Here is a 25,850-nt window from a genome sequence, read left to right on the forward strand (position 1 = left end):
GCATAAAATCCTGAGCATTAAATATGCACAGGATACTGTACATCTGAATAGACCCTTAGGCAAGGGTCACACCTAACAGATCCGCAGCATATTTTACACTGCAGATCTGCCAATGACTGACCCTAGACTGTGTTTTCACCTGTGCCTGCGTTGCAGGTCATAGCAGCAATCCACCGATACAAGCAGGTACCTGCAAGTTGTTGCGTGCATGCTCAGTGTGCTCAGACATTACGGCTGATCTGGCAGACACTGGAGTTGTGGTACACTATTCCACTATAAAGAGATACTTGTACAAATATGGTCTTCATTGAAGAGTCATCAGAACAAAACCTCTTCTACGTCCTCACCACAAAAATCAGCATTTGAACTTTGAAAATGAACATATAGACAAGCCTGATGCATTTTGGAAACAAGTTCTGTGGACCGATGAGGTTAAAATTGAAATTTTTGGCCGGAATTAGCAAAGGTACGTTTGGAGAAGGGGAACAGAATTTAATGAAAAGAACCTCTGTCCAACTGTTAAGCATGGGGGTGGATCAATCATGCTTTGGGGTTGTATTGCAGCCAGTGGCACAGGGAACATCTCAGGAGTAGAAGGAAAAATGGTTTCAGTAAAATTTCAGCAAATTTTGGATGCTAACTTGATGCCATCTGTGAAAAAGCTGAAATTAAAGAGAGGATGGCTTCTACAAATGGATAATGATCCTAAACACACCTCGAAATCCACAGGGGATTACATCAAGAGGTGTAAACTGAAGGTTTTGCCATGGCCTTCACAATTTCCTGACCTCACTATAATTGAAAATCTATGGATAGACATTAAAAGAGCAATGCGTGACAGACAGCCTAGCTCAAGTAGCAGGGAAAGCAGCCGCGATGTCTGTGAGTACACTGCGCACGGCGACTCGCAGGACCCTGTGTCTGCTTGTGTCAGCGGATTGCTGCTACAAGCAGACAACTCAGGCACAGGAGGAGACAGTCTAGGGTTGGTCACCGGCGGATGTGCAGCGTAAAATACACTGCAGATCCATTACGTGTGACCCACCCGTAGACAGATTTTTCCCATTGCCTTTTAAAAGGGATGTCAAAATTCATAATCCGTGCATGATGAAATGCATTTTTATGGATTTTTTGGAGATAACTAAAACTGTTTGTGCCAAAAATGTGGCACAATTTATGCCTAGTTTACATCACTTGCATCACATTTTTATGTGCTATAGAAACTTTTTAGACACTGTTCTCTTTTAACTATGGGGGACAAGACATTTTGGAGCACAATTATGGCTTAAAAATAAGCCAACAAATCATGAGATTAGCTTAGGCTGCAGCATTTCAGTCTTGTATAAACATACTTTATGGAGACGCATCAGCGAGATATCCTGTGATCAGCTTACCATCAAGGCATCACTTTGTCAATATGAGATTGTTCGAAGCAGAAAATACCTTTTATAACTGATAGACGTAAAGAGAGGTAGCTTGCACTCACAGTTACCGTAGCTCTTCATGACTTGAACGTTCCGTGCATCCGGGAGGTCCGATGATGTGGGGCGCTCAGAGGCAAACATCTGTGCGCTTCTTACCTCTCTTTATGTCTATTGGAATACTGCTTGCTGCACCTTATTAGCTTTGCAGCCCGTTTTGTAGTGAAGATGGTGATAGATACGGCCGCTGTCTTCGACTCGAGGCTGACTTACCTGATTGTGACACCTGGACATTGATTTTAATAGTTATCTCTGCTTTTCTTTCTTTGATATTAGACCTTTCATAAGGGTGCTTTCACTCTACGTTTGTAGTGTACGATTGCTGGATCCGGTTGGGAGAAGCGAAAACCGTCGTCTCCCGTATCCCAGCTGGATCCGGCCCGAATCCCATTCATTTCAATGAGCCAACCGGAGTCAGACGCTGACTCCGGTTGTCTCATTTTTGCCCCGTATACGGTTTTCTGACCGGACCTAAAACCGTGGTATACCACGGTTCTAGGTCCGGTCAGAAAACTGTCTACGTGGAAAAATGAGACAACCGGAGTCAGCGTTTGACTCCGGTCGGCTCATTGAAATGAATGGGGTTCGGGCCGGATCCAGCTGGGATACGGGAGCGGCGGGTTTTTGCCCCTCCCAACCGGATCCAGCAACCGTACACTACAAACGTAGTGTGAAAGCACCCTAACTGAGATCGCTCCATCATCGATAATTGTTAATATAGAAAAAAAGCTTAGTTTAAACCAGGATTTGTGGCGCTGATTAGGACACAGGGCTCACAGGATCAGGATAACATCCATCAGACTTTAATACCAATAATGCAACGCGTTTCGCTGCGCATGCGCAACGAAACGTGTTGCATTATTGGTATTAAAGTCTGATAGATGTTATCCTGATGCTGATTAGGACACAGGACTCACTGGATCAGGATAACATCCATCAGACTTTAATACCAATAATGCAACACGTTTCGCTGTGCATGCGGAACAAAACGCGTTGCATTATTGGTATTAAAGTCTGATGGATGTTATCCTGATCCTGTTAGTCCTGTGTCCTTATCAGCGCCACAAATCCTGGTTTAAACTAAGCTTTTTTCTATAGTATCCTACTCCTATCCAGGAAGGCTGCAGACGGACCTTATATAACTGCACACCTGTACCATTGTTGTGTATGTTGTTACACAACCGTATCTGGTAAGCTGTATTGAATCCCCTATCTTCTTACCATTACCACCTAGGTTACTCCACAAGGAGAGCCTTTGCCTTAATTCTCTATCGATAATTGTTGGAAGCTTTGCCCTGTTTCATAATTTTTTTTAATGATAATATTGGTTATTATACTAATTATGTTTCTCTTTTGGTTACTGGAAGTGTTAGTACCATAGAAGAGGAGACTACAGTAGTTCCGGATGTTCATAGCTCAATATTTCCCATTCCCTGTGTATCATATTCTACAACTGATCAAGATTTTATCCCTTACTTTTCGACATCAATTGCCCATGCATTAAAACAGAAGCAACATCTGGCGGGAATAGTGGAAACTCGAGATAATCCAAGAGCTGATTCCAGAGGTTTTGAGCCTGGGGATGGATATTTTGAAATGGGACTCCATGAGAGAGACCACAACTTTTCTAATGGACATCTTTTACAGGACACGGACATCAGTATTATACGGGTTCTATGGAACTTCACGGTCCATGTCCAGCGAGACTGTTGTGGAAAACAATTTTCTTCCTGCCTTGTGGTAACTGATACTTTACTTGCCTTGTTTGAGGTGCACAGTGACCAATTTCCTCAACAACACCTTTCCCATCCTTCCTCAATGAAACTGGTTGGCTATTATTATTATGGAGATATAACTGAAATAACTTTCCTCATACCAGACAGCTGCCTGGCATTGAGTGTCAAAAATGGAGAAGATTTTATCATTATTCTTACAGATGCTCAGAATTTGGAAGAATTTTCATCCTTTTTACAGGTAAAATGCCTAAGCAAATCTACGACTTTGCCCCAGATGCCCTCTGAATTTCACCAAACCGGTATCCAAGGGTTCTTCCAAAATCTAACTAAAGAACATCAGATGCATTTAGCAGACTGTAACGTGAAAGGGTATTTCCCAGTCTGCCTATTTTATTGTGAGGAGGACAAATCAAGACAAGGCTTCCAAGAAGGTCATCTCTTCGAGGACACTAAATTGGGCTCCGATGGGATTTCTGAAGAAAAGTGGGATAAGTCCTGTCCAGTTTGGCTGTTACTTACTCCGCAGGATATGGTTATAATCAGAATGGATTTCCATACGATTTGTCAAGAGAAAAGTCTGTTGAACTATTCATGCAATTCGTTCAGACTGAGTAGGATTCCTATTGCCGCTGTCATTGTTCATCCCACACATCATCAGGACACTTCACTTCAGGACAATCGTGTGCTCCAGTTAATTTTGGACTCTTTTATGGTTACCACCTTCTTTGTGTTACCTAACGATAAATGTCAATTTTTATCTCTTTACAAGTTATTGAGGAGTTCAGTTCAGGATGTTAAAAGTATAGTCATCTTAAAGTCTTTGAACAACGTAAAGACCACAGAACACGTTCTGGAAAACACAACCCAACTGGAGACTGTAAGGTAAGAGCTTTGTTATCTGTGTGTGGTTATATAATGCTTCTCTAGTTAGTTGGACATACTTTTAACATAAAAAAGACTCCAAAGGGAGTGAAATCCCTATACGCCGGACATCAGCGTACATGCTTTATTACAAAATGCATAAAAATACAAGGTGGACTACTAAAACTGTTCAGACAACAGATTTTTCGGAATTACCCGTTTTCGTCAGCTGTCTGTACAATTTTAGTAGTTCATCTTGTATTTTCAAGCATTTTCAATAAAACTAGTACATTTTATGGAAAAAGCCTGGATTCATCATCTGGAGTAAGGTCTGAAAAAAAACTTTTCTTTTTGTCCTTTTTTTTTATATATTTGTGCCAAGCCAGCCAGTCTACCAGAATGATTTTGGAATTTTGGACTTGTAACATTTAGGGAATGTTCACATGATGGAGATTTGTTGATGAAAATTAGGGATACATGTGTATGGAAATTTTGCAAACCTCATAAAAAAAAAAACTGTACCTGTTGTAGAAATTCCTGCAGAAAGTTTACAGCATGTGAACATGACCTTAAAGGGGTACTCAACCGCAAACATCTTATCCCCTATCTAAAGAATAGGGGATAAGATGTTAGATCGCAGGGGTTCCGTCGCTGAGGACCCCCGCCATCTCCAGCGCGGCACCCTGTCATTCGGCGCACGGAGCAAACTCCGCTCCGTGCCAGATGACTAGCGATGCAGCCGTCACGCCCCCTCCATGCAATTCTAATGGAGGAGGCGTGACGGCTATGACGTAGCCGTCATGCGTTTTTCCATAGAAGTGAATGGAGGGGGCGTGGCGTTATGTCACAAACGCGCAAGCAGCGTTCCTACCCCCGCGATCTAACATCTTATCCCCTATCCTTTTCATAGGGGATAACAGGTTTGCGGCGGAGTAACTCTTTAAGTAAATATGCCAGCAGTTTTGAGCCTCAAAACTACTTAATGCACTATATGAAGGACAGGTGGGTAAGTGTAATGTAATGATACACTGGGGGAGATTTATCAAAACCTGTCCAGAGGAGAAGTTGCAATTAGATCGCTTCTTTCATTTTTAACAAGGCCTCTGCAAGATGAAAGCAGCGATTTGATTGGTTGCTATGGGCAACTCAGCAACTTTTCTTCTGGACAGGTTTTGATAAATCTCCCCCACTCTGTTTGCAGGTTGCATTACCGAGAATAACACTAGGTCGGAGAATAGAGTATGATGATACCTTGTGCATGACCCAGAAGAAACTTGATATCCCGGCTACTGCTATGGCAAGTGCCTAGGAAATGGACTCAGGCTCTTCTGTTTGGTGCCCAGAGGTCACAGAGGTTTTTCAAGAAAATGAATTATTTCTCACAGAAAAGTATAGCAGTAACACTTGTTTTGCTATACACATGTTTATTCCCTTTGTGTGTATTGGAACTAAACCAAAAAAGGAGGAAGAAAAGAAAATTGGACATAATGTCACACCAAACTCCAAAAAATGGTCTGGACAAAATTATTGGCACCCATAACTTAATATTTGGTTGCACACCCTTTGGAAAAAATAACTGGAATCAGTCGCTTCCTATAACCATCAATAAGCTTCTTACACCTCTCAGCCGGAATGTTGGACCACTCTCCCTTTGCAAACTGCTCCAGGTCTCTCTTATTGGAAGGGCGCCTTTTCCCAACAGCAATTTACATATCTCTCCACAGGTGTTCAATGGGATTTAGATCTGGACTCATCGCTGCCACTTCAGAACTCTCCAGCACTTTGTTGCCATCCATTTCTGGGTACTTTTTGACGTATGTTTGGGGTCATTGTCCTGCTGGAAGACCCAGACTCTCGGACACAAACCCAGCTTTCTGACACTGGGCTGTACAGTGTGACCCAAAATCCATTGGTAATCCTCAGATTTCATGATGCCTTGCACACATTCAAGGCACCCAGTGCCAGAGGCAGCAAAATAACCCCAAAACATAATTAATCCTCCACCATATTTCACTGTAGGTACTGTGTCCTTTTCTTTGTAGGCCTCATTCCGTTTTCGGTAAACAGTAGAATTATGTGCTTTACCAAAAAGCTCTATCTTGGTCTCATCTGTCCACAAGAAGTTTTCCCAGAAGGATTTTGGCTTACTCAAGTTCATTTAGGCAAAATGTAGTCTTGCCTTTTTATGTCTCTGTGTCAGCAGTGGGGTCCTCCTGGGTCTCCTACCATAGCGTTTTGTTTCATTAAAATGTCGACGGATAGTTTGTGCTGACACTGATGCCTCCTGAGCCTGCAGGATAGCTTGAATATCTTTGGAACTTGTTTGGGGCTGCTTATCCACCATCCGGACTATCTGGCATTGACACCTTTCATCAATTTTTCTCTTCCATCCACTCCCAGGGAGATAGCTACAGTGCCATGGGTTGCAAAATTCTTGGTAATGCTGCGCACTGTGGATAAAGGCAAATCTATATCTCTGGAGATGGACTTGTAACCTTGAGATTGTTTATATTTTTCCCCAATTTTTGTTCTCAAGTCCTCAGACAGTTCTCTTCTCCTCTTTCTGTTGTCCATGCTTAGTGTGGCACGCACAGACACACAATGCAAAGACTAAGTGAACTTCTCTCCTTTTTATCTGCATTCAGGTGTGATTTTTTATATTGCCCACACCTGTTACTTGCCCCCAGGTGAGTTTAAAGGAGCATCACATACTTGCAACAATCTTATTTTTCCACAATTTTGAAAGGGTGCCAATAATTTTGTCCAGCCCATTTTTGGAGTTTGATGTGACATTATGTCTAGTTTGCTTTTTTTCCTTCCTCTTTTGGTTTAGTTCCAATACACACGAAGGGAATAAACATGTGTACAGCAAAACATGTGTTACTGCAATCCTGTTCTGTGAGAAATACTTCATTTTCTTGGAAAATTTCAGGGATGCCAACATTTACGACCATGACTGTATGGCTTGACAATGGCTAGGTGAGCTAGCCGAAATGTTGCCACTATGTTGCTGTGAATAAAGGACCATTTTATTTCCACCATACGGGAGTGCTGTTGCCTATTCGTGTACTATTGAAAAGGATCTGCTACCAAGATTTTATGCAACTGTCTGCACCCCATCATCTACCCACGGCTATATAGGAGTTGCTGCTCTCTTGGGTTTTGTTGTGTGTGTGTATATATATATATATATATATATATATATATCCAGCACAACTACCTAATACACGGGTGCACGCTGCTGTGGCAAATACAAAGTTAAGAAAAAAGAAGCAGCACTCTTGGTCTAAAAATGGAGGCTCTAAGTGCACTTTTTAATCAAAACGTGTCTCCCATCCACCATGTGAAGGTGGCCTCACTTTGGATGTTTTTTTAAAATTGATAGTGGATCCTGCATATATATATATGTATATAGATAGGTATACATATATATGGCTCAAAAGCCACCACACTTCCTGGATATGTTCCCTGTAAACTATCCTGCCCGATATGCATGTCTCCTGTTCCCTCTGTCTTATATGGCTGCTTAAAGGAGTAGTCCAGTGCTGAAAAACGTATCCCCTATCCTAAGGATAGGGGATAAGTTTCAGATCACGGGGGGTCCGACAGCTGGGGCCCCCCCGTGATCTCCTGTACGGGGCCCCTGCAGGGAAGGGGACGTGTTGACCACCGCACAAAGCGGCAGCGGACATGCCCCCTCAATACAACTCTATGGCAGAGCCGGAACGCTGCCTTCAGCAATCTCCGGCTCTGCCATAGCGATGTATTGAGTGGGAGTGTCGGCCGCCGCTTCGTGCTATCTGGCCAGCGAGCCAGGACCCCGTACAGGAGATCGTCGGGGGTGGGGGGGCGGCAGCGGGGGCCCCAGCGGTCGTACCCCCAGTGATCTGAAACTTATACCCTATCCTTAGGATAGGGGATACGTTTTTCAGCACTGGACTACCCCTTTTTTTTCCTTGCCATCATTCTCTCCCCTTGCTTACATCTCCCAGCAATCATTGCAGCTCTAGTCTGCCAGCCCCCACCCTCCTGCTGTGAGCAGCAGAGACAGATTTGGTGTCTGATTGGCTGAAGCTGCACACACCTCCCAGTTTTCAGCACCAAGTTGAGCATGACTCATCAGTGCAGGACAGAAACCACATGGTCTTTGTCTCTCAGGATGGTGGGGGCTTCCTTCAGAGAAGGATTTGGACAGAGACAGAATTGATGACTGGATGATTTCTTTTCCCCCATTTCATGCATGTTAGCGACAACCAAAGAAGGGAAACTGCTCTATATAGCTAATGAATGATATTTAGACAAATAAATGGGTTGATGAGTGAAAGGATGGGCTATGAGTTTAGTTCCCAGGTGTACACTTTAAAATCATCCCTGCACTTGCTCTGATCCACGATGGGCTCTTAGTAGATAGGACTCATGGCATCTATTGAACTGTCTGGGCACTGGTCCTAGAAGTGTCTGGGATATCAAAAGCCATTTTTATCTGTTATGCGGTTGCATGTGTATTATTTCACGCCATTCTCTGGTTTCTGTGTAGTGTTGTCAGTAGTTTTGAGGGCTAAAGCTGCCTTCCAGGATTGGGCAGAGACAAACTACCCTAGGTATTTCTTTATTTAAAGGGGTTCTCCGCTGCTCAGGGTTTGGAACAAACTGTTTCGACCGCTGGAGCCGGCGCCGGGAGCTCGTGACGTCCTATCCCTCCGCCTCATGCCGTCACGCCCCGCCCCCTCAATGCAAGTCTATGGGAGGGGGCGTGACTGCTGTCATGCCCCCTCCCATAGACTTGCATTGAGAGGGTGGGGTGTGATGTCATGAGGGGGCGAGGCTATGACGTCATGAGCTCCCGGCTCCAGCATTCAGAACAGTTTGTTCCAAACGCTGAGCAGCGGAGTACCCCGTTTAAGGGGTTGTGTTCCCATGCAGTTTCTGTGGCATCATGCAGCCATTGGCTACCACGTGTAGATGTGGTTTTTTCAACATTCAACCATCGCAATAGAGTAACTCCCCCTTCTCAGAAGTTATCAGGATTTTCTAGATTACCAATGAAAGGTAAATGATTGATATGTAACTAACTGCTCTGTACTTCGTTTTATTTCTAGCAGTCCTAAACCTCAGATGACACTACCGACATTATACCCATCTGAAGGCTTATTTCAGAAGTTATCGGAAGAAAATCAGATCCCGTTTCACCTGGCGGTGTCTACGTCCTTTCGTTTTATTTCCACCCTGAATGGGAGTAGTATTGTGGAATTCTTCCATAGCAGCATTTCTGAGGTAACAAGAATAAGAATTGGTAATCTTAATAATCTTTATTTATATAGAGCCGACAAATTCTGCAGCAATATACAATACAGTGATTTACATTACTTATTAATAAACCAATTAACCATTTAAATCAGTGTTTCCCAACCAGGGTTCCTCCAGCTAAGGCTGTCCGAGAATGCTGGGAGTTGTAGTTTTGCAACAGATGGAGGCATCTTGGTTGGGAAACACTGATTTAAACAGTAGGAATGAGGCCAGCGACCAGCCGAAAAAAGAGCAAACGGTTGTTTATCTTTTTATATACAGCCGATAAATGGGATGTGTGCCATTTCAACAAAGTCTGATTTCAAATAGATGAACCTAAAAAGTTTTATTTAGTGTGCCAGACCACAGGAGACCACATGGCAGTAGAGTGACAGAGCCTGGAGGTGGCGGAAGCATGAGACCATATAGTGGCTGAATGACAGAGCCTGTAGTTGGCAGCAGCATGAGGAGACCATATAGTGGCTGAATGGCACGGTGTGGAGGTGTTGGCAGCATGAGGAGACCATATATTGTCTGAATGACACAGCCTGTAGTTGGCGGCAGCATGAGGAGACCATATAGTGGCTGAATGGCACAGTGTGGAGGTGTTGGCAGCATGAGGAGACAATGTAGTGGCTGAATGACACAGCCTGGAGTTGGCGGCAGCATGAGGAGACCATATAGTGGCTGAATGGCACAGTGTGGAGGTGTTGGCAGCATGAGGAGACAATATAGTGGCTGAATGACACAGCCTGGAGTTGGCGGCAGCATGAGGAGACCATATAGTGGCTTAATGACACAGCCTGTAGTTGGGAGCAGCATGAGGAGACCATATAATGGCTGAATGAGACAGCCTGGAGAGGTGGCAGCAGCATGAGGAGAACATATGGTAGCAGTACAAGACAGCCTGGAGGTGGCATCAGATGCATCAGGAGTCCTGAAAGTGACCCAGTGACATAGTGAGGCGATGGGTGGCAATACCAGTACCCGGTGATGAAGGTGGGTGAAAAAAGAACTTGGCATCAGATGTGTGGCATCAGGCGGGTGGCAGAATCAGAATAGTAGCTGAGGCAGGTAGGCAGAAGAAAACAATCTCTTTTGTAAACGTATTGAGAATATGCATTACTTAAACTTAACTTTTAATAATATTCTTAGGATAAAATATATGTACCTAAACATTTTTTTACATCAAACAAAAGGAAAGTGTGCAAAAAACACCATGTGCCACCTACACCACCAAGTATTGATGTGATGCAAAGACCTCTAAAAGGTGGAAGGGAACAAGTATGGTCCATTGTAACTGGTGGGAGTAAAAACTTCCCCTGTAAGGCCCTACTCTCATATTATTAATTCTCTTATTGGCAAGTGTTACTCGCCCTAAAAAGGACAGCCCAACACAGGAACCTCTCCCTATTTCCACCTAAAAACCCTGTGAAATGGCATCCTCATGCTGCTCCCAACTACAGGCTGTGTAATTCAGCCACTATATGGTCTCCTCATGCTGCCGCCAAGTTGTTTTATGTAATGCATATCCTCAATACTTACTTGTGGTGTGATGGGGAGGAATGTTTGTAACTGGGGGGCAGCGCCTTAAATATGTTTAGCACTATCCATATTTGTGAAGTGTTGGTGTGGCACCATGGTCAATCTGGTCTGATGCATCAGGCATTGGTGGGTGGAAATCCTGGTTGATCCATGCCTGATTCATCTTCACAAAGATCAGTCTCTCCACATTTTTCGTGGACAGACGAGTTCTCCTTGGGGTGACTATGGCCCCCGCCGCACTAAACAACCGCTCTGATGGCACACTACTGGCTGGGCCAGACAGCTTTTCCAGGGCAAACTCTGCTAGTTGCGGCCCAAATCAAGTCTGGCTGCCCAGAAGTCCAGCGGACCTTCAAGGCTTGTTGGCATGGCCATGTCAAGGTATGCCACCACCTGCTGGTTCAGGTCCTGCTCCAGGTCTACCTGCTGCTGAGGAGTTGCTTCACTATGCGGGTGAAGAAAGGTACTCATCAGCGACTGTAGACTCAGGCTGCTGCTGATGGAGCTGGTACTGCTCCTGCCACCCCTCCCCTCTCCAGCAGCCATGGCAATGGAAGGTGAGCACAGATGGCCCCCCGAGTGAGACCTGCGAGAGGATGGACGATGGCGCAGATAGGCATTGGCCAACTGAATACTTAGGACGTCTCTGTAGTAGGTCACGTTGTCCTCCCTCTCAGTGGGTGTAAAAAAAAGGCCCCCATTTAGTGCCGGGAGTAAGGGTCCCTTAAGGTGGAGAGCCAGAAGTCATCCCGCTGCCGAATGGTGACAATTCGGCGGTCACTACGCAAGCAAGTGAGCATGCATTGTGCCATTTGTACAAGTGACTCGGAGGGACTCCCTGCCTCCATCTCCACTGCATACTGCCACGGTGTGTTTGGGTCCTCTGTCTCGCCTTCCTCATAACCCTCTAGCTCCTCCTCTCCTGTCAGATGACTAGAAAAACTGCCCATTTCACGAAACCTAAACTGTGCTCCGCTCTGCCCCTCATCATCCTCCAGTTCAGCCCACACAGGGCTCATGTGGCTATCAGATGTAGGCGCCACATCTCCAGTGCCCTGACCAGCTATCGTTTCCAACACGTGTTGTAGGACATGAAGCAGTGGAATGACATTGTTCATCCCGTAATCCTGGCGACTGACTAATAATGTGGCTTCCTCAAAGGGCCTGAGCAAATGGCAGGTGTCACGTATGATCTGCCACTGGTTGGCATTGAAGTTACACAGGGGAGTCCCCCTATCCGCCTGGATAATCAAGAAATACGTGATGGCTTTTCTCTGTTCGTACAGACGGTCCAACATATGGAAGATGGAATTCCAACGTGTATAAACGTCGCAAATCAGACTTTGTTGGGGGATACCGTTCTGACGTTGCAGCTCAAGGAGGGTGTGCTTTGTGGTGTACGAGTGACTGAAGTGCATGCAAAGTTTCCTTCCCATTGTTAGAATATCTTGCAGATGGGGGAAACACTTCAGGAACCACTTGACAACGCTTGATTGAACATGTGTGCCATGCAGGGCGCATGTCTCAGGCTTCCATGTCGCAGCACAGACAAGATGTTCTTCCCGTTCTCAGTCACCATGGTTCCCATTTCCAGATTTCGTGGAGTAAGCCATGCTCCGATTTCTTGATGAATGACTTTTAGCAGTTCCTTCCCTGTGTGATTCCGTACGCAAAGTCAAACCATGTGAAGAACAGCTTGACACCGCCGTGCACTACACACAAATTATGCTGAAAGGGCACTGAGACTTGTCTGTGCAGCGGAGGCTGAGGACACAGTGGAGGATGATGAGGCGGAGTCGCACACTGTCACAGGACCAACGGCCTGAGAGCGTGGAGGCGGAAGCGGCGTAACCTGTCCAAGTTGGTGTTGTGGCTGTGCAGGAACCACATTTGCCCAGTGGGCCGTAAAGGACATGTATTGTCCCTCATCATAGTTACAGCTCCACGCGTCGGCACTGCTGTGCACACCGACAGTCATGAATCGCGACCATATTTGCATTCGTTGCAAATCAAATTTTTCCTGAAATTCGGAACAAATTTACATTCGTCAGATTCGATTCCCTCTATTCCCTTCGATTAAGACCATTTGTCTATGCAATAAAAACTAAATTGTTGTATTTATGGCACCACATTATACCCTATCATTGTTTTATTTACAAGGAGAGGGAGTTTATTGTTTCCGCCAATAGAGTACATTGCTATCTGTCAGATATTGCGTTTATTTAACATAGACACTTTTATTGTTGGTGTGTGCTGTCTTGTGTCTAATAACATTAATTGATTTACAGGTTGACAATGAGGAATTACGGTATCTCACGTGGTCCTCGGTAATCCTGTATACATTACCAGAATCAGAAATGGTGTCATGTGTTTTATTGTCAACAAAAGCCATTTACTTTGTGCTGGATGACACCTATAAAAGTGAAAATCACAATGCACAAGGTAAGTGAGCTGTATATATTTGCTCAAGAAGTGAAGATTTTTACAGTCGGTACAACAGGGAAGTAGTGCATTTTAATGGATTCTTCTGGGGAATAACCTTTATGAATTACACCATGCTTAAGCAGGTGCCAGAGTTACCTATATCTCACACCACTGCCAGAATCATGGAGCTCTCGTCTTCTGCACAACACTACCAGGATAAGGTCGGCATTGAGATTTGCCTTCTCAACCAGTTTGTGGCTGAAGAGGGGCACCACTGCGGACACTGGTTGACTGAGTGGGCTAATTCTAATGCCAAACCTAGAAGTGCTTTGCTGTGGGCCAGAGCTCTATGATACCAACAGTGATAGCTTATATTACTGCTACTCCTTACTGCTGGATAGGCTTTTGGCTTTGGCAAAAAAAAGGATGAAAAATTGCCGCAAAAAGGCGTGTTATACCCCTCTAGTGTTATTTTTTTATGTGACCACTGTTTTTATCATGATGAACTGTATTTTTTAGTGTTACAATTTTAGTATGCATACAACTTTATGGTCTTCTGTTTTTGAGAAACGGGATGCATGAAACAGCCCTTGTGGTATTGGTTTTGATTTTTTTTTTCTTTCCATTAAAAATATTCTGTAAAAATAATAGAGTTTTTATACAGGTTGTTATTGTTGCAGTGATTTCAATTATGTGTATTTTTATTTTAGCTTTTTTTTTTCTCTCCATGTGATCATTTGATGTAATACAAAGTTATCTGAATCTCACTTGTGCATTATGGTGATTCGTAATTGCCTAACTCCTTGACCTGTTAATGACCAAGGACGTGTAAATGTGATAACGATCTAAAGGGTTAATAGCAGGCCACTGAAGGAATCAGTTAAGGGCCATCCCGTTATGGTGCAGGCTCGAGACACCACCGTTATTAGCTGATGTGCGGTGATCGCCGGGGCCTGCTATTAAACCTTTAGATTGTTGCTGTCAAAGCTGACAGTGTCATCTAAAGGGACCTCTAAACAGTCCTTGGTGGTCCAGTGGGGTGGATCACAAGTTAATTTATTGATGTCATTATAAAGTAAAATTGGTGGCTCAAAAAACAAGCCACATATGGATCTGTAGGTGGAAAATTGAAAGCGTTATGATTTTTAGAAGCTGAGGAGGAAAAAAACGAAAGTGCAAAAAGGAAAAAAACCTGTGGTCCTTAATGGGTTAATTAAATGAAGCAGCATCCAAGGAGTTAAACACCCAGGATTTAAGTCATCTCCATTCCCAGCAGGGTAGCAATATATAGCCGGCACCTTCTGGATCCTTAGCCAGCACCATCCTTACACAGTACATCTTCTGCACTTGAGGCTCCAAGGGTCTTGTTATTGGTTTTCTGTTTTTCTGTTTTTTATAGCTGACTGCAGCCAGAACACGCCTGGATCATCAGACCTATTACACGGGTGCTTTTGCCTTGTAATTCCATTCAGTGATCTGCAGTCTGTGAATATCGGTCTCTTCGATCAGTTCTTTAGGATAACCGGTAAGATCATCTTTTGTCCGTACGTTTTTTGCAAAATGTATTGCCATTGCCAAAATAGATCAGTCCAGATATGTTTGTGTGTGAACTACTGGTTCCTCTGTAAGTGTATACGATTATTGTGGATTTCTGTGACCACATGAAAGCGTGAGCATAGGGGGGGTGTACATCTCCTCAGTATACAGTTGTACAGGCTATAGTATATATGAAGATAATCTCCTCTAGAAGCAATGCTTCAATACCTCTGTACATAAATATGGCGCCTCATTGAGCTTACTAAAAGGAAAACGCTGTATGAAATCGGAGGCAAAGAGGGGTACAATAGAGGACCTGAGGACCTCCGTGGCACACCTCCTTTTACAGGCCGCTTCAGAACACAGTCTTATATAAAGCCTTTTATATGATCCATAGTCATAGTCATAGTCTGACATCAGAATGGGCTATTTCTACAGTTCTCATTTACAGACATGTTAATGGGAATTTCCTATTGACATAATTATGCAGTAGTGATCTCTCTTTGGTGACTTAAAGAGGTACTCCGCCCCTAGACATCGTATCACCTATCCAAAGGATAGGGAATAAGATGTCTGATCTCAGGGGTTCCGGCAGCTGGGACCCCTGCAAACTCTGTTCCTTCGTTTAGAGCGCTGGGTGCGGGCGTCGGGGGTCCTGAATTCATGGCCACGCCCATCGTGCTGTCACGCCACCCCCCCCTCAATGCAAGTCTATGGGAGGGAGCGTGGCGACCGCCACGCCCCCTCCCATGGACTTGCATTGAGGGGGTGTGGCGTAATGTCACAAGGGGCGTGGCTGGGACAAAATGTTCCGAACACTAGGGCAGCAGAGTACCCCTTTAAATTCTTTTGAAAAGTTCATCTTGTAAGAAAATGTATTTTTCCTTAAAAATTGAATTGCATCCTTTATTTGTCATCAGGTTCTTCTCCGAATCATGTTGTAACGTGTCTGACCAGAGACAGCTACACAACACACACTTTCATACAACACCTGATGTCTGCCTTATCCTTACTGAAGCGAACACCATCTCCTGAACCAATCGAGAAAGACTTCTATTCAGAATTTGGGAAAAAGAAAACAGGTAACAGGCCTGAGGACATTTTATTATAAATAATGCACTTGTCATCAAGTTAGGTAACGCCCCTGATGAAGAGCAGATGAGGGGTTCTGTATGTAAAACCATATTTCCCTTGAGGAATCATTGCCATGGAAGTGCAGTTTTACACAGTTAAAACCAATGAGGGAGTATGTGAGGCTAAGTTCACACAGCCATTTTGATTTTTCTTTCTTTTTTTGCGCCGAAGGGACCTTACATTGGTTGGAACTGACACCGCCAGGCCCCGATGGATCCCATTGACGTACATGGAGTCCGTCATGTATCTGGTATTTTAGGTGGATTAAAGGGGTACTCCGGTGAAAAACAATTTCTTTTAAATCAACTGGTGCCAGAACGTTAAACAGATTTGTAAATGACTTCTATTGAAAAATCTTAATCCTTCCAGTATTTATCAGCTGCTGTATGCTACACAGAAAGTTCTTTTCTTTTTGAATTTCTTTTCTGTCTGACCACAGTGCTCTCTGCTGACACTTCTGTCTGTCTCGGGAACTGTCGAGAGCAGGAGCAAATCCCATAGCAAACCTCTCCTACTCTTGACTGACCTATCCCTGTTCCTGAGAGTACCCCTTTAAGCAGAGAAAAAAGCCTGTAAATAGAAAAACATTTTCCTTCCGACGGACTGCGCGACGGAGCTCCCTTTAACAGTATTTCTAATGCACCTACACTGGATTTTATTGACTCGCACCGTTTGTCATCTGTCGCAGTTGGCATGTACCCTTGACTATTTGCTGGTTCACTCCTCTACACCTAGGTGGGTTTTGCATATGTATGATAACTGAATCCAGGCACTCCTGAGAAGGTAATGATCGTGATGATATGCATGGGGTCTCCTTGGACCTGGACCCCAGTCTCTCTTGGTCATAATACTTGGGGGGAAGAAAATGAGGAAAAATCTAAAACAAAACTTTTAAGAAGCCAGCAAAATGCAGCATCCATATATTGTCTGTTGTATAGTACCCAGCGCACACCCCTCAGTGATTGGCAACCATGAGGGCAGAAAAAGGGACCCTGAATTGTGAAAGAACAAATGCTGTAGTTTGCTTTCTTTAAGCAGAAGGAGGGAAACCTATGGAAATTTACCATCAGATGTTGGCTCAGTATGGACATAGCACCATAAATCAAGGAAAGGTGTGTTATAGGGGGAGACCAAGTATAACAGTCTTGCTGCACCATGACAATACACATCCTCATACAGCAACAGAAACTGAGAGCCTGGCGAGTTCAGGAGGAAACGCAAGTTCTGGGCAAGCAGGTCTATGTAAAATGTAGACAAGCTCTTTACAGGCACATAGAACTATGTTAAGCTAAGTGATGCAGGGATTTTGTTCTATTGCTTTTAGGCTCTGATTCCATTGAGATTTTTTGTCCCCCAGCAAAAATGTCAGAAAAACTGTCACAGCTTTTTCCTGCGTTTTGTCAGTTTTTCTTGCATTTTTGCTGGTGTGTGGAAACAGTCATTTTTGTACCCTGTAGCATTTTTTTCACTGCCTTTAGGGTACCGCTCCATCTTTTTTATTTATTTATTTATTTTTATTTATTTATTTATTTTCACTATCATCCAGATACCAACCAAGCAGCAACAGCCTGCGTTACCAGGGTGGGCAAGGACCATTGTTATTGGCCCTACCCAGCCTAAATAACACCAGCCTGTTACCGCCTAGGCCCAGGAGCACCATTTTTGACACTCCGGGCCTGTTGGTACCGACTCTTCCCGGCACCTCTGTGGCGGTGGGTACCGGGATAATAATTGGGGGTTAGCGCTAGCTGATTTTGGGGCTAACACGGCTTAGTAATGGATTCCGTCTATAAGACAGCTTCCACTACCAAGCCTGAAAATTCTATTATAAAAAACACAACACATTGAAATAAAATTTTATTTAAAAAAACACTCCCCCACCACCCTCATTAACCATTTTATTGATATTTAAAAAAAAACTCTGGTCATTGTCGCAATCCACCGAATCTGACATAGTCTCCCCTGGAGAGAGCGCACATAATGCAGCACATAACGCAGCACGTTTATAAACAGGGAGCCTCCAATTGTTGCTAAACTGCAACTGCCATCATGGGGGGTTGTATTTAAGCAACAGCTGTAGTCTCCCTGTTTGGGTACACACTGCAAAACACATGATGGATGTTATAGTCCAGGGGCTGAGGGGCAGATCGATGCTATCCGCATTTATTAACTGTATAAGCCCTGCAGCTCCACTGTGCTCCCTGCCGTGAATAGCTATTTACCAATCAGAGCTCCGATGTCCCGGTGGCAGGGATTATGAAATGCATCCCTCTGATTGGTGAATAGCTATTCACCAATCAGAGCTGTCGTCTCCCAGCGGCGGGGATTATGAATTATGTAACCTGTATACAGGAGCCGGCAGGGAGCACAGTGGAGCCGCATGTGCCGCCGGCTTATAAATGCGGATCGCTGCGGGTCTCTAGAGAATAACCTGCTGCAATCAGCCCCTGGATTATAACTCCCATCATGGGCAGAGTCTGTCCATGATGGGAGTAGTAGTCCCAACTGTCCCAAAAGAGTCCCGCAGCAGGGGGGATGTCCAAGTGCCGTCCCTCAGCGCTACGGTACTACAACTACTCCCATCATGGGACAGACTCTGCATCTAAACAAAAAAACGCACATGATAAATTAGTATCCACTGCAAAATGCATTCCACAATACACAAAACAAAATAGAGTACACAAAATAACTCACTGCGTAAAAATTTGTGCTACATATAGAAAAGAAAAAGCTTCTACCACGAATGATGAATTCCCCCCAGTGTGTGTGTGTGTGTGTGTCTATGTGTGTGTTTGTGTATGTATGTGTGTGTATGTATGTATGTATGTGTGTATGTATGTGTGTGTATGTATGTGTGTGTATGTATGTATGTATGTGTGTATGTATGTGTGTATGTATGTGTGTGTAAGTTCCAGCATCACTTCCAAACGGCTAAAGATATTTCCATGAAACTTGGCACACATGTTACTTATATGTCAACAACAAACATAGGATAGGTGATTTAACCCTTACCCACCCCCTTTTGCGAGAGACAGGTTTTTTTATTTAAAGTCCCATACAAGTCTATGGGAAATATATGTTACTGCATAACTTCCAAACAGCTGAAGATATTTCGATAATACTCGGTCACATGTTATCTATATGTCCAATAAAAATATAGGATAGTTAATTTAACCCTAACCTACCCTTATTGCAGGGTTTTTGTTTAAAGTCCTATACAAATCTATGGGAAATGTGTGTTCCTGCATAACTTCTGTACGGCTGGAGATATTTCGATAATACTTGGTCACATGTTACTTATATGTCAAATAAAAATATATGTTAGTTAAATTAACCCTAACTTACCCCCATATGTGAAGGATGGGGTTTTTGTTTCAAGTCCCATTCAAGTATATAGAACTTCCGGTACCTTACTCCACAAGCTCCGCTCTGCATCTCCTGGTGAATGCGTCAGTCCACACCCTCCACGCATTCCATGCCCCATCTTACAAAGACACGCCCACCCTTTAAGCCACACCCCTTATTTTCAGCTTACAATATCTTTACCACAACGCAGCCCCACCTGAGGACGAGATATGAGGTTGGGAAATGTGGATAGGATATGGGGTCGGGATATGAGGATTAGATATGGGGACAGGATAGGAGGTTGGGGTAGGAGGTCGGAGTATGTGGACAAGTGCTTCCTTCTATGTTGCTTTTCCTCCTCCACAAGGATTAGGTAGAAAAAAAACAGGCACCACCGGGTACTCAGCTAGTCCTTTATATTTTTTGGGGCCATAATAACCTCAGCTTTGTTTTCTAATAGTACTTGCACTATACAGTGATCCCTTAACTTACAATGGCCTCAACATACAACATTTTCAAGTTGAAACCAGACTCAACATACAATGCTACAGACAGTCCAGATCTGTGAAATGTGTCAATGACTGGAAGAACCGACCAATCGGAATGGACATTTCACTAGTAATTCATGTGCATGCACTGACTGGCTGTCTAGTTGCGCCCACAACAGTACAGGGAGGTACTACGTGTTCTGTACTCTTTACCTGTGTCAAGGTTAGCTGCTCACTTGGACACCAGGTGAGGGCGGCTCCATTTTAAATTTTTTGGGACATTGTGTACTGTACAGGACCCTGAATAAGCTCCTGTCCTCTACATAGACAGTGATTACAGCTCCCAGCAGATCTTTCTTACTTTTATATGTAAGGACTTACTTTATCTGTATTAGTTATCTACTTAGTTTTCTTTTATCCTCACTTTTACCTATTTTTGGATGACATTTTGGGGCTTCAGAACCAATTACCATATTTCCATAGAGTTATGGACTCTGGAACCAATTAATATTGTAACTTGAGGGACCACTGTATAAGCAAGAAAGAATTCCCAGAGTGCCTCCTAAAAAATGCAGCTTGACCACAGTGACCACATCTGTTCCATCCTGTATCCCCTCTATTAGATAAACATGCATGCTCTGCTAATCCCAGTGTGCATGCTTATGGCTGGAGTGGAAGATATAGCTGTTGGCCAATAGGAATGTTATGTGTATGACCAGCAATTGGTACTACAAATGGTAAATTTGCCAAGTTATGATAAGGGAATGAATATGTTTTACTGCATAGTCTATGAACGCTGGGTGCTTCCTTTCCTTCTTACTCTACATTGTATATCTTGTGATTTATGGTATGTTTCTTTACCAGGAAGGCAAGCTTATAACAACCATTGACGTTATAGTCATTCTAAAGTCATGTAACACAGGAAGTATTGTCAAGGAAAAAAAAAGAGCCTCCAAAAACAGGAAAGCTCAAGAATGTAGACCACTCTTGGCATTTAGAATAAAGCTCTTCACTATGGTCACTGAAGGAGGAAACGCAGGTCTTATTAGAAATAAGATTTACTTTCAGTTGCACTAAATCGCTAAAATATATTGCACTAAAGCAGTGTTTTCCTAACAGTGTGTCTCCAGCTGTTGCAAAACTACAACTCCCAGCATGCCCAGACAGCCTTTGGTTGTCTGGGCATGCTGGGAGTTGTAGTTTTGCAACAGCTGGAGAGACTCTGTTTGGAAAACACCTTCTCTAGAGGAATACTATGGATCAGCTATGGCACTTTTTATGGGTTAAACAAATGTTAATAAATATTTCTGTATTACCGTATATACTCGAATTTAAGCCGCGGCCCCTAATTTTACCCCAAAAACCCAGGAAAAGTTATTGACTCGACTATAAGCCTAGGGTGGGAAATACATCATCCCCCCTGTCATCATCCAGACCCCCGTCATTAACACCCCCTCATCATTACCATCATTTTCACCCCCCTCATCATCACCCTGTCATCATCCCCCCCCCCCTGTCATCATCCAGATCCCCGCGACAAAGAAACCAGAAATAATGTAAAAATGGAAGCACACCAAAAGTATTCAATTTAAACAAAGGTGACAATCTTTATTAGAAGCACAAAATAAACACAGCAAAGGAAAAAATTATAATATAATAGACACGAAAAGTTAATTAAAAACACTTAAAAAGGCCCATATTGGGCCACACCACACAGATGAGACATGGTGTATGTCTCATCTGGACCAGGGCCAAAGAGGTACGGCTCTCCAACCAACAATAGAATGAATGCAGGTGCACTGTGCCCCCGTCTGACCTGTATCACTCAAGCTCACCATAAAGTGACGTATGCAACAGATGTAAAGAATATATATGTATATAGAAAAATATCACAGTGAACATGCAGTATCTCTGTAAATAAAGTGCCAAGCAGTCAACAGATGTGGACAAATGAACGAGAGATACCAGCAAAGTATAGGGTCACATATGAGGCAAGGCCTGCAAAAGGTAGGAGCAAATATCACAGATACGCCCGGGTCCGAGAACCTCCACGCGTTCCGTCACTGAGTGACTTCCTCAGGAGTGTGGAGATGTAAGCTAACAACGTGTCTTATATACAAAAACTAATAACAAAATATACCTTGCAGGTGTGACAACAGGAGACCACGCCGCGGCCGCCATCTTGCTGTATCCGCTGACCCATCAGCTGATACAGCAAAAAAATTTCAGGGGTGCCAACATTTACGGCCATGACTGTATGTTTTCATATGTATAGATTTTTAGATTTAAAAAAAAAGTTGTGGAAAGTGGCAGCCGAGCACCAAATTTATCAATTAGCGCACAGACTTTGATGAATGCCTGCTGAACTGCTCTGGTTAAATGTTGCATGCACCTTTAAGGGGTACTCCGCTGGAAAACTGTCCAGAGCAGGAGAGGTTTGCTATGGGGATTTGCTCCTATTCTGGACAGTTCCTGATATGGACAGAGGTGCCAGCAGAGAGCACTGTGGTCAGACAGAACAACTCAACATCCTGTGGAGCATACAGCAGCTGATAAGTACTGGAAAAATTAAGATTTTTAAATAGAAGTAATTTACAAATATGTTCAAATTTTCCAGAGTACCCCTTTAATACAATTGTCACATGGAGTGATATAGGGCTGGGTTGAAATGCCCTGTGATTTTTTTTTTTTATCTGGTCCATGCAACTTTTTTTACACATGATAAATTAGTAACCACTGCATCAGATCACTTCATGCTCAGAAAAATTAAACAGTTTAAATGAAATGTCGCAGGAAAAGTTGCACAGGACCGGCCTGCAGCTTTTCCTGCAACAAATGTAGTAAAAAAAACTGTCTAAACAGCTTGATAAATTCCCCTCTATTCAGTGCCTTGCAAAAGTATCCCCCCCCCCCCTTGACTTTTTTCTTATTTTGGTACATTACAGCCTTAAATTCAATGTTTTGTTAATCTGAATTTTATATGATGATTTAGAACACAATAGTCTAAGTTGGTGAAGTGAAATGAGAAAAATGTATAAATAAAACTATTGTTTAGAATTAAAAAAAAAAGGAAAATTGTCATGTGCATACGTATTCACCGTCTTTGTTAGGAAGCCCATAAAAAGCTCTGGTGCAACCAATTACCTTCAGATGTCACATAATTATATATATATATATATGACACAATCGAAGTGTCACATGATCTGTCATATGATAATTACATATACACACCTTTTTTGAAATGCCCCAGAGGCTGCAACACCTAAACAAGAGGCATCAGTAACCAAACACTGTCATGAAGACCAAGGAACTCTCCAAACAAGTAAGGGACAATGTTGTTGAAAAGTACAAGTCAGGGTTAGGTTATAAAAAAATATCCAAATCTTTGATCCCCAGGAGCACCATCAAATCTATCATAACCAAATGGAAAGAACATGGCACTACAGCAAACCTGCCAAGAGATGGCCGCCCACCAAAACTCACAGACCGGGCATTAATCAGAGAGGCAGCACAGAGACCTAAGGTAACCCTGGAGGTGCTGCAGATTTCCACAGCAGAGACTGGAGTATCTGTACATAGGACGACAATAAGCCGTACGCTCCATAGAGTTGGGCTTTATGGCAGAGTGGCCAGGAGAAAGCCATTACTTTAAGCTAAAACCAAAAAGGCATGTTTTGAGTTTGCGAAAAGGCATGTGGGAGACTACCAAAATATATGGAGGAAGGTGCTCTGGTCTGATGAGACTAAAATTGAACTTTTCGGCCATCAACGAAAACGCTATGTCTGGCGCAAACCCAACACATCACCCAAAGAACACCATCCGAAGAGCAGCTGGGATTGGGAAACTGGTCAGAGATAAAGGAAAGATGGATGGTGATATTCTTGAGCCTGTACCCGTACCACTCTGTGCATGATTTGAGGCTAGGACGGAGGTTCTCCTTCCAGCAGGACAGTGACCCCAAACACACAGCTAAAGCAACACTTGAGTGGTTTAAGGGGAAACATGTAAATGTGTTGGAATGGCCTAGTCAAAGCCCAGATCTCAATCCAATCAAAAATCTGTGGTCAAACTTAAAGATTGTGTTCACAAGCGCAAACCATCCACCTTCAAGGAGCTGGAGAAGTTTTGCAAGGAGGAATGGGCAAAAATCCCAATGGTAAGATGTGGCAGCTCATAGAGACTTATCCAAAGCGACTTGGAGCTGTGATTGCCATAAAAGGTGGCTCTACAAAGTACTGACTTTAGGGGGGTGAATAGTTATGCACATTAACTTTTTCTGTTAATTTGTCCTTTTTGTTGTTTGCTTCACAATAAATAAATAAAAAAAATAATCTTTAAAGTTGTGGGTATGTTCTGTAAATTAAATGATCCAAATGCTCAAACAATCCATGTTGATTCCAGGTTGTGAGGCACCAAAATATAAAAAAAAACTCAAGGTGGTGAATACTTTTGCAAGGCACTGTATGTACACCAAGTTGCATTTAAATGGTTAACACATATGTCCCCACTGTGTTTTCTTGCCCTCTTCTATTTATTCCTATTGATTCTTGTTTCTTACATATTAACTTTTACTTTTTTTTTTAAATGATTGCTAGTTATAGACCCAAAATATTCTGTAGATATCAGTGCTCACTTAGAAGAACCTTTAATAAGAGGTGAACATGTGCTTTATATTTAGGAATTACATATACAGCAAATTCTGCATATATTTCTATCATCAAACTATGAAGCCTGCCATAATTGTTATTGTCTGCAGCTTCTCTGGTGTCACGATCTGCTCTGTTGTTCACCTCTCCTGACAGCGTGCCATTTGATCCTGATGGCCCATGCAAGTTGCACCTATTTTGTTTTTGGCAACCCAGCAAGGCAACAGTTAAATGGGAACTGTCAGATATAAAAACTTTTTATATGTTGTACATCTTGGCAAAAAAATAGGGGTCCTTTGAAAATCCCACCACTAGGGGTCCCCATACCTCCTGGGACACTGATGAGTCCTACACCAGCATGAAGGCTCATGGACACGAGATGGCTGTTTGACAAGGCTGCTAGAGGAACAGAGTTTTACCAATCATGTGCCTCCAGCTGTTGCTAAACTGTCTTTGCATGCTGGTAGTTGTAGTTTTGCTAAAATTGTAGGCACACAGCTGAAGGCAACACTGCTGCAAAAAAGAGTTATCCAAACACTGCACCTCCAACTATTCCAAAACTACAAGTCCCAGCATTACAGGACTGGCAAAGGATGATACACATTAATGACATAGCACAGATAGAAAATGTATGCATAAAAAACACTGTAATTTTAGCAATAAACCTTTGTACTAATTTAGGAAGATCTAAGTTATACACTCGCCATATTGTCTTTGGTGGTAGAGTACAGGCAATCTCCAATTATCATTGTGTGTGTGTGTACAGCATAAAACCAGAGAGGAAAGGGTTACAGAACAGGGAGGGGGAGGTGTCATTACAGTGCAGGTAAGCGAAGGACACGCCTCCTCCATTTCAGAAGATGGAAAAGACATTGAGCAGCTGTAATATGCTATTTTTTTGTGAAATATTAGTGATGGAGACCTAAAAATTACATTAGTAATGGGAGTTGAATTCTTGCAACCTCTGGATGACCACAGTTTGAGACTACTGCCTTACTGTCTCTGTCAGCTCTTCAGTGTATGGTCTTTCACATTATATTGCAGTTCACAAACAGAGTATTAGATGCCATATTACAGAAGTGTCACCGCGACATTCAGATTTGGAAGCACAACACCTGTATTTAATGTTCCTTTTTCCATGTCATAGTCTAATACGATCAGAGTGTAGATAATAATCTAATAGACGCCTAAATCCACCTGCAGTATAACCCACTTACTCATCATAGTCCTGCCTCATTGGATACACTACGTCTGTTCTCACTACTCCTCCTGTTTCCCAGCCGCTGGTTTTCCTGACACTGGAAGCTCCATATCCTGTTTATAAGATAGCACTTTGTATGTGCAAAGCCTGGGATAAGTGTGAAAAG

General features: G+C 43.2%; 1 protein-coding gene across 4 annotated transcripts in view; it reads left to right on the forward strand.

Moving 5' to 3' along the window:
- The window catches only part of NISCH (nischarin), an 85,104-nt gene that overhangs the window by 55,660 nt on the left and 3,594 nt on the right, over window positions 1–25,850 (forward strand). For 2 of the 4 annotated variants that reach the window (XM_056524138.1, XM_056524136.1), the window contains 5 exons: window positions 2,849–4,099; window positions 9,178–9,352; window positions 13,198–13,351; window positions 14,733–14,858; window positions 15,790–15,951. In XM_056524138.1, the coding sequence (XP_056380113.1) occupies window positions 2,849–4,099; window positions 9,178–9,352; window positions 13,198–13,351; window positions 14,733–14,858; window positions 15,790–15,951 (1,868 nt within the window). Of the gene's footprint in view, window positions 1–2,848; window positions 4,100–9,177; window positions 9,353–13,197; window positions 13,352–14,732; window positions 14,859–15,789; window positions 15,952–25,850 lie in introns of those variants that run through there. The other 2 variants (XM_056524137.1, XM_056524139.1) reach the window with 2 other exon arrangements.

The sequence above is a fragment of the Hyla sarda genome, chromosome 6 (assembly GCF_029499605.1).
Source record: "Hyla sarda isolate aHylSar1 chromosome 6, aHylSar1.hap1, whole genome shotgun sequence".
NCBI classification, from domain to species: Eukaryota; Metazoa; Chordata; class Amphibia; order Anura; family Hylidae; genus Hyla; species Hyla sarda.